The sequence below is a fragment of the Chiloscyllium plagiosum genome, chromosome 1 (genome assembly GCF_004010195.1).
Source record: "Chiloscyllium plagiosum isolate BGI_BamShark_2017 chromosome 1, ASM401019v2, whole genome shotgun sequence".
Taxonomy (NCBI): Eukaryota; Metazoa; Chordata; class Chondrichthyes; order Orectolobiformes; family Hemiscylliidae; genus Chiloscyllium; species Chiloscyllium plagiosum.
The window spans coordinates 116,296,952-116,306,848 of record NC_057710.1 but is presented as its reverse complement, the minus strand read 5'-3'; the positions used below and the strand labels follow the sequence as shown (position 1 = coordinate 116,306,848).

The following is a 9,897-nucleotide window of genomic DNA, read 5'->3' as shown; positions in this document are numbered from 1 at the left end:
CCATTGAATACTGCAATTCTTCAGCAAGCTGGAATTTAGGCACAAAGCATACGTTTTTTATAGCTGTATATACATAGCCAAGGTTATATTGCTTACTTTCCAAGTTAAAGAGTGGAAATTCATATTGTGCCATGGTAAGCAGCAAAATGAATTTCAATATAAGGTGATAAATTACAGCTCAGCATTATGAAGAATGACAATTAGTGCTTCTGAATTGTTGCAAAAACCCACTGGTTTATTCATATTCATGGAGAAAGGAAATCAATCACCACTAAGCTGTTACGTTTGGTTTGCATGTGACTCTTGCTCACATTCCTCATTCCCTTTTTCATAAAGGAAATATAAAAGATTTGTAAAGCGAATCACCAAATTCAATCAGCAATTAAGGTGTTAAATTTAACTCAGACCCCAATCAGTGCATGACACTGAATTTTTCCCAGAGGCTAGCTCTCAGATAGTAATGCAAAGAGAGGGAACTCTGGAATGGTCTTACTAGCCTTGTAGTTGTAAGGTTGTTTATGCCAAAGCAAACCACTTAAAAAGAGTGTTATTATGATTTATCAAGAATTCTTTTTCCTCCAAGATTTAACAATAAACAATAAAATGCTGTTTGAGTAGACTACAAGGACAAGGTAGAATGAAATGAGAATAACACACACCGTTCAGAGTGGTATTTTTTGAATGACCCCTGAGAATTGTGGTCCTTGCCTTGAGACCTCCTCTTCCACCGAGACAAACATACTCCATCCTGTGAATAAATTGTCCTGAGAATATAATCTTTTTCACATATTTGCTTAAGTATACAATTGTTTTTTTAAAGTGAATTTAAGATGGTATATAAATTTAAAGTAGAATTGTCATAACTATCTTTGATTACCATATACTCTATGATCTGAATTTGATACTTATAGTAAATATTCATAAGTATTAAAAAGATTATTGTCTCAAACTCAATTTCTCACAATGCCAGAAACAGAAAGCAGTATCTTAGAATTCTAACCTAAGAATTCTATATGCTGATATCAATCATTGTTGATAAGTTGTTTGTTACAACCTACCTGGAGAGTTCTCTATTTTTGAAGCACCTAGTCTATAATCCATAACACTGACTAAATTCTCTCTTAGTTGAGGTCTTAGGCTGACAATCAATTTGACTGGAAAGATTTACCTTGCTGCAGGGAGTTGGGAGTGATGGGGGGGAGGGGGGGGGGGGGGGGGGGTGAAGTTAATAGAACCATTGATATCCTCGGAAACTCATTATTGAAATGTCTTGGGCAGATCAAAAATAACAAAAAACATTTGGCTTGGTAAATAGAAACTGGAAAGAAACAAATTTTAAAAAGGGTCAAAATTGGCCATTATAGATTACCAGATTTTATTCAAAAACTCCTTAAACCAACTTTAGAACAACACACGATAGAAACCTTTGTGCTTATTTTATATGGGATAGGTTACTATTGTCTAAATAGCTGAGAAATTGCCTGGGTGACTAACTGATGTAATTGGAGTCTAAATTAAATATTAGTAACAAAATGGCAGACATTTATGGTTCCAGTCCAAAATTTGACCTGAAAACTGGATGTCATGCTGAATGTACAGAAACTTTGTTAACTTGTTTTGTTATAGAATCCCTGCAGTGTGGAAACAGGCCTTTCGGCCCAACAAGTCCACACCTACACTCCAAAGAGTAACCCACCCAGACACATTCCCCCTACCTTATATTTACCCCTGACTTTGATCAATAATCCCAATACCCATCAATTAAGCCGTCACACTAAAAAAATCCACACTAAAGTCTCCTTTTCTTAGCACAAACTTTCATATTCGTTAATACGTTGCAGGGGCATACACTTAAAATGTTATCCATTAAAAACAGGGAAGACCTGCCATGTAATTTGCTTTTAATTGCTATCCAGTGACCTTACTTGAGAATGTGCAGCAAAAACTGATTTTTTGCTTGGGCTCTCATAGCCATCCTCTGTAACTTAGCGAAAAGTATCATACAAACCCAGGAAAAACAGTGTAAATGCTCTACGACTGGAATTTAATGGTCACACTGATAGGACCTTCCACTAGCTGGCACTGACAACTTGCAACATCGCTGCAGGGGTATTCTCTACCCCAATGTAATGTCAACCAAATTTATCTCGTGTTGAGTTTCTGAGCAACTCTAGGTTGGTAGCTCTTCAATATCAATGGTGTCTATGGGAATGATGGCCACTTCTGGTACTGTAGGAGGCCCAGGCTGAACATCTTCATTGGAACCCTGGAGAAAAGACAGATCAGGCAGGATCACCAAAATCCAGAGAGCACAGAGTACCCAGCTTCATAAATGGAGATGGTTATTTGCCAAGTGATACAGTTCAGAGTGATAAATTATGAGCCACATAAAATTTTGACAAACATGAAGCTAAAAACAGACTTTGGAAAGACTCAAAAAAGCATAGTTTTCCTTTGTAGAATAAAGAACCACTCTTCAAATTATTAAGTTGACTCATTTTAATTAAAATAAAATTGTTAAAATATACAATATTGAATATTTCAAAGTAGCAATGTAAAAAAATTAAATTGAAACACCTTCAGTAAACATCAGGTTGTTTACCATAAATTGTGTTCAAACATATTCAATGAATTAATCATGCCAACTTCTGAAAATCTCATTGATTTCATTTTATATGTACTAATACATTCCAACAAAGCAGTAAAACATTTTTATTCTAATATATTTGTATACAAATAAAACTTGAATAAAATTTACAATGCAAGAACAATTACATCAATGTTACAACATCAGCATAGCAATATTTTAAGCAGTTTATTTTCTACATCCTTTATATTATGCATTGAGCAGTGAGATATGCTTGGAAAGTCTGTAATAAAATGCAATGTCATTCTATTTTTATGCAATACATGACAAAAAATCATTTTGAAATATAAAAAATGTTTTTAAACTATTGATACTATTGTGTCATTGATATTGCAAATATTGGGCATCTAGTTAACTACTTTTGATACAATGAATCATTTATATTACAGTAGGAATTGTGATGTTTGCAAAAGATTGTAGATAATTATATTATAATATAATTCATGGTCCTTAGTAAGATGAACTCATATAGTACCTTGTTTGGAATATTAGTGAGAAAGATTATATTAAAAGTGATCGAAATATTATGTACACTTTTAACTGCTACTTTGAAACCATATACTATACACTGTACTTATGTGGAGTTGACACTGCAAAACTTTCATCTGTTCATGGAGATTGTGCTTTGCTAAACCGCATTTGGACGTGGTTCAAAATGCTACCAACGAAGCACATATATTTGACTGCTTTCACAGAATGCAAGAATACAGTGGTAGTGTACTATCTCTGGGCCACGGAGCCCAGGTTAAAGGTGCTCCAGAGGTGTAAAGTAAAATCTCTGAACAAGTTGATTCAAAAATATCTACAAATTAGTACACAATGTGAATGTCTAGAGTCCTTTTTTGCTGCGATAATTGAGGCATCAAATAGAATGCAATGGAGCTTGTGCTGAAATATAGACAGTTAAAACAAAATATACATGAAAGCAAAAAATCTGTGTGTACCTAGCAAGAGTCAAATATTACTTACTATGAAATTTACAAACATTTAAACATTATGTTTGAATGTTTGTAGAACAAAGACTTGTGAAATGTGTTTAGTGTTATATTACTGCATACTCAAGCTGACAGCTATGAAATACAGAGATACGTAAAGAGTCATAAAGAACAAGACCAATATATATCATCAGTTACAAATCAGTTGCATTATCAATAACATTTGGGAATAAAATAAAACATAGAACAGTACTGACTTAGGAAAGCTCCAATATCAATAATATAATAAAAATATGGAAATTATTCTACAAAACAGTATCTGAGCAGCACGAACTGAAGAAATAACCAGTATGAAAGTAGGAAACACCTGACAAATCTCCTTGATTTACTGGTGAATGGTCCAGATAAAGTTGATGGTGGATCTTCATATGGTAGTGCTTGTTTATTTGAGATTTCAGAATATCTGCCATTTCCAGTGAAAAGGAATTAGACTAAATCCACAACAGATCTTGGTTAAAACTAGGATAAGAAGCCGGTTTAAAAAGAAAATCAGGTTACAACTGAGGCCCTGAAACTTCTAATTGGAAATGTTCATTTAGTGTCCTAAAGTTTCAGCATTTTACACCTCATTTTGTTTGGGCTTTTTAAATTCCAGCAGTGGCAGGGCAGGGTAGTGTTGTGCTTATGTTAACAACAGCGATACACTTGTAGAAGGATAGGCAGAAAGACATTTGAAAAATATGAAGGAGTACACATTAACTGAGTGAAGGTTTTTTTTTAAGTACATCATGTACATTTTTGCATAATGTTCCTATCCTGGTTACTAAAATCCAACTGTTTAGAACATGAAGCCAACAACTTCCATACAATAATGTTATAGGGATCAAAATTATACTCCAAACAGTTTGAAATCCAAGCAAGTGAGAGTTCTCTCCTCAGAAATTCTCACACTGGCGTGAAGTTAGACCAGGCTGCCACATATACAGTGAAAATTTGGCATTGAAACTAGGCAAAATTGCCATATAAATGCATATTTTGAAAAAGACTCTGCAATGATAATAGTACTCATTGTTTTTAAAGATGAGATAACATAGACGAAAAATGGTAAAACAATACTAAGACTCTTGACAAAACAGTAGAACACACAGATACAGGCATTATTCCAGGGCTTTGTAATGTACAGTCTCAGATCGTGTCACAAAAAGTGTTTACAAAATATACACAGGCAGGTCCGCAAACAGATATATAGAGGAAGGGATGCAAAAGATCAAAAGCACGCCTGATTTCCAGAAGCAGAAGGAAAAGACCCATAAAATAAAATGTAATGCAAAACTCTGGAAATAAAATGGTTTAGGAAGAACCTCAGAAATGTATGTAAAATATTCAATGGTGTAAGTAAGGCATACCCAGAATACTATATTAGACTAGAAGGACATTGAATTTGAATTACTTAAAGCAAACTTAATCAAATAAAAGTCGTACTTAAAGACTGATAAATGTATGTAATAAGCAGCCAGGCAAGTAAGTAAGGACAAAATCATTCAGAGTATTCAAAATGCAATTGGATGCTATGTAAGTGTAAATGTATAGAGGGCTAAGCTCAATGGCCAAATTAATTTTCATAGGCTTGACTCTTTATTTGCCCAAGGAGTTTCTTTCATTAGGATTTGGATCATTGTGGCAATCTGCTACAAAGCCTATATTTCTTATTTAAAAATTACAATAAAAAGGTGCTGGACTTTTTTGGTATTTAAAACTTTATGTCTTGTTATTTCAAGTTAATTTGCATGGAGTTAAAACATTCTGTAAATGCTGATATACATTAAACTGCACTACTGAATAAATTAGGTTTTTGGTAGTTATAAAAGACACATCTGATGCAGTTACACTATCATTTGAAACAAAATGGTGAAAATTCTTTCCTAACTCAATTCTGAAAATTATACTCATATGTGTGGTCCAACCTCTTGCATCTCTGTAGTGGACAGTGGCTGCCTTGTATTTCTCAGCATACGGTAACACAGTCAGTCCGTGAAGTCTTTTACTGTGTTACTGAAATGGTTGCTGTCAAAACTAAGTTCCTGAGAAAGAATGGGCCTGTGTGAATGAAGCAGGTTTGCCAAATGTACTAATATGGGGATATGACGGGATCACTGAACTGCACACATTGAACTTCTAGGAGGGTTCACAGTTCTCACCACAGGCTCCTGGCTGTAATTCACAATATCTGCCTTCACTACACGCTGTCATAAAAGAAAGAAAGAGAGATATTATGGATTGTTCAACAAATTAAACATAAAATATAAGTCAAAATAGATTTATTCAAAATTATCAGTATACTAATAATAAAATTTATCAATTGCAAGAACGTTAAATAACGTATCATTACATTGCTGCGCACAGTAAGGCAATAAAAGGTAGAATTAGCTTAGTAGTCCATAAAAATAGACATACAACACTTAATAAACTGTCTCTTACTCTGCTTGAGTTAGGTTTTGGTAAACAAAAGACAGAGAAAATATACTAAATAGTGTCAATTATACATTATGGATTTTTATCTCTATATAAACGTGCTAAGTGAATGTAAAATTTACCATATAGAATGGTGTAAATGTACATAAAATCAAGATTAAGTTAAATTCATTTCATGATAAAATAATTCTTTATAAATAAACCACATTTTGTCCTTCACTTGATGAAACATTTTCAAAGAGGAACTAACTGTTTCAAGCTTCTGCTGTAGTACCTGAATTATTGCATGGTGCACACTTTACTCCGGAATTGTGCAGAATTCTGTGATAGATTCGCATCATGTGAGTAATTTACCAACTCAGCCCTGACAATATGCTGTCAACAAAAAGATTCCAGAAATGCAAAAGAATGAGGGAATAGAGAAAAAGAATGAAAAGAACAAATGAAGACAGATTTGAAACATTTCACAGCTATAGGTATCAAGTAAATTGATCATCAATTATAGCAAAATAAAACAGTGAAGCACAAATTTCTCACATGATTTTGTTTTATCACCACTAATGACACACTTAGTTTAAATGGATTACCAGTAATGCTAAGTAATGATGATTAATAAATTTAAACTGAAATGTGTAACTACAGTGAATGAAATGTACACGACAAAATAAGTAATGAGTTAACCTATACACCATAATTTTTCTTTGCAGAATAAGGAACTGAATTAACCTGTGGTTAAAAAGATAAATTTATGTCGCATGATGTATAATTTAAAGTATTACATAATTGTCTGCTTTATCTCTATATAAAAATATGAAAGCTGCTTTAAATACAGTTTGATATAACTGTAATATAACTTTAATATAACTGTATTTTACTGTGCTAACAAAAAAAGCAATATATCGCAGGTTGGCACATAGAGTTAAATCCGCTAAAAAGTGATGCTGAGTTTGAACCCACCACTTCTCAGGGATGTGTTGTATCTACCTAACATTCTAGTCAAATTCAGCTGTATTTCTCTGCTCCGCTTTCATCATTGCATTGGTACAGCTCACACAGCTCCATCTTTCACCTTTGATAAGGGACAAGAGGAGAAGCTTCACCATCACCAAAACCACCACAAAAAGCAACACACCAGCAGTACCAGCTGGTTTTTGCTCAGCCATGCATCCCTCCACTGGACAGAACTGACACTGCTTTCATGCTGAATGCAGGTGAGGCCCTAAAACAGTCTCCCAGATAGACACGCCTGAGCATCAGCAAATCAGGAGACTCAGGTTCCCACCACAGCTCACTGCTGACATCCATAAGCTCTTGGAATAAGCCTTTTTTCTAGGTGGAATATGAGGGCACACATCATTAGTGGTCAGTAAAGTGACAATCACTTTACAATCACCTTTACAAGTATCTTTGTCTTTACCACACCACACCACACTGTCAACTAATTATGTTCTCTCTTCTCCTACACGGAGAGAAAGCAGAGAGATGTGAGTGCTCATAATGGCTAGATATATCAATACCAATCATGTCCTCAGAGTAGTTCATGAGCTAAGAACTTGTCTCAGCTCGTAGTCTCCTTTTAGTTTGAGAATTTCCACTTAAAATAATCAACAAGGAAGTTTTAGCCTTAAAGAAGATAATGGTTACTTTATTGCAAAACTATAGCATGTAAAAACACATAAAACTGATAAAATTATTAATTAAAAATTCACAAATACAAAAGTAGGTAAAGACAAAGATACTTGTAAAGGTGAAAGACTCTAAGATTGCTTCAGTCTTGAAGATTCTCCTTCTCAAGCCAAGTCATTGAAACTTGAAGTCAGTTTCGATAACTGTGATGACTTCTGTAGACCAATAATTGGTCTTTGCCTGTGGAGTGGACTTTGGTCAGGAGGATTCTGGAGAGCGAGAGAAAGTTCCTTATTCTTCATTGGTTCTGTGGTTACAGTACGTGCAGTTTGCCTGGTGTAATTCAGCAAAACAGCAGCTGATTTTATATGCCATCCTCCCTGTGCTCTCTTTGACTGAGAATGGTCTCTGATGCATTTCAGTGTTCTTCCTGGGGCTCTGCATAAATTGGCTTATTTATACTCTTTTTCATAAACAAAGCAAAACAGCTGCTAACTGAACCATTGTTCCATGAGACAAACAGGTTAATTACATTGAAGTACTTTTCTGTCTCCTGTTTTCCTAAAGGATGCATTTGTGGCCAATTCCACCACTAGGTTGCATATCATGTGCACATGAAAATGGCACATAAAAGTATTATTCACCTTTCCTGTCCCCCAAGATAGAGATACTTTTCATGCAGTGTCTTGAGTTTGTAAGAGTAATGCATCTATGGCTGACTTCCTCTGCCATTTATATTCAGCCTGCTTGGATGGAGAGTTCTTTTCTTCCCTCTCTTGGGAACATAGGAATAGGACTAGGCCATTCAACAAAGTGAGACTGCTCTGGCATTTATCAAACATTTCAGTACTGGTTACCCACATTATCCCATAACCCTTTATATCATGGACTATCTAATATCTATCAACTTCTACATTCAAAGACTGGGGTTCCAACACCCTCTGTATTACAGAATTCAAAAGATCACTACCCTCTGAGTAAAATAATTTATCTTAATCTTGGTCCTAAATGGCATTCCCCTTCTTTTGAAATTATGTACACTGGTTCTAGACTGCCCAGCCAAGAGAAATATTTTACCTGCATTTATCCTGCCTATCCCTTTAAGTATTTTGTAAGTTTAATGAGATCACCTTTCAATTCTTCAAATATCTAACACCTAAAGATCCAGCTTGCCCAATCTCTGTAGAGGACATTGGGAAGGAGAAAGCTCTCTTTATGCAGGACAAAACTCAACATCAGGCACTACAGGCCAAACAAAACCTGACTCACACCTGATTCCAGTGGATGAGAGCTGGATGTAGCAGACCATCATGGAATGCTAAATAGTTGTTAGTCAGAACGCAAGATTGTGAAGGAATCATTTTGGTTTTGTTTATATTCTACTTTTCTGGCTGTCAATAAAGCTTCATGTTTGGAATTGTACAGCTGTTTGAGTGTATATGATGTACCCCTCTTGGACAAGGTGCAATCTACAATGGGCGCTAGGAACACAGTAGTACTGACATAGAGAGGGTATTAAGACATTGGGATGGGTTGTAGCTAAGAGTAGGTAAACTGTGTGCTGTGGTGGTTAAGAAGCAATAAGGTTGAGAGATTGAGGTTATGAGGGAGTATCAGCCATATCAGCTATATGCAATAAGCAGCATGACAATGTCAGTGAGCAGCATGAAAATGTGTTGCTGGAAAAGCACAGCAGGTCAGGCAGCATCTAAGGAACAGGAGAATCGACGTTTCGGGCATAAGGAATTGGGAATATGGGATGGCGCTTTTACAGGGGGCAGGGTGGGAGGAGGTGTAGTCTAGGTAGCTGTGGGAGCTCCCCACCTTGTCTCAGTCAAATCCCTCGAACTCAGCACCGCCTTCCTAACCTGCAATCTTCTTCCTGACCTCTCCGCCCCCACCCAACTCCGGCCTATCACCCTCACCTTGAACTCCTTCCACCTATCGCATTTCCAATGCCCCTCCCCCGTCCCTCCTCCCTACCTTTTATCTTACAGTCATAAACCGGCCGATACAGTCATCGATGTAGCGGAGGAAAAGGTGGGGGATGGTGCCAGTGTAGCTGCGGAAGATGGACTGTTCCACATATCCTACGAAGAGGCAGGCATAGCTGGGGCCCATGGCTACTCCTTTGGTTTGGAGGAAGTGAGAGGATTGGAAAGAGAAGTTGTTCAGAGTGAGGACCAGTTCAGTCAGTCGAAGGAGGGTGTCAGTGGA

The 9,897-nt window shown here is 36.1% G+C and overlaps 1 protein-coding gene across 2 annotated transcripts in view; it reads right to left on the bottom strand.

Moving 5' to 3' along the window:
* Nucleotides 1-2,494: 2,494 nt before the first annotated feature.
* rab28 (RAB28, member RAS oncogene family) overlaps nt 2,495-9,897 on the bottom strand; it is a 154,196-nt gene continuing 146,793 nt past the window's right edge. Inside the window, exons 7-8 of one of the 2 annotated variants that reach the window (XM_043694681.1) lie at nt 6,329-6,429; nt 5,744-5,825 (exon numbers count right to left, since the gene is read on the bottom strand). In XM_043694681.1, the coding sequence (XP_043550616.1) occupies nt 6,334-6,429 (96 nt within the window). In that variant the 3' untranslated portion in view covers nt 5,744-5,825; nt 6,329-6,333. Of the gene's footprint in view, nt 5,826-6,328; nt 6,430-9,897 lie in introns of both variants that reach the window. The other variant, XM_043694691.1, reaches the window with a different exon arrangement.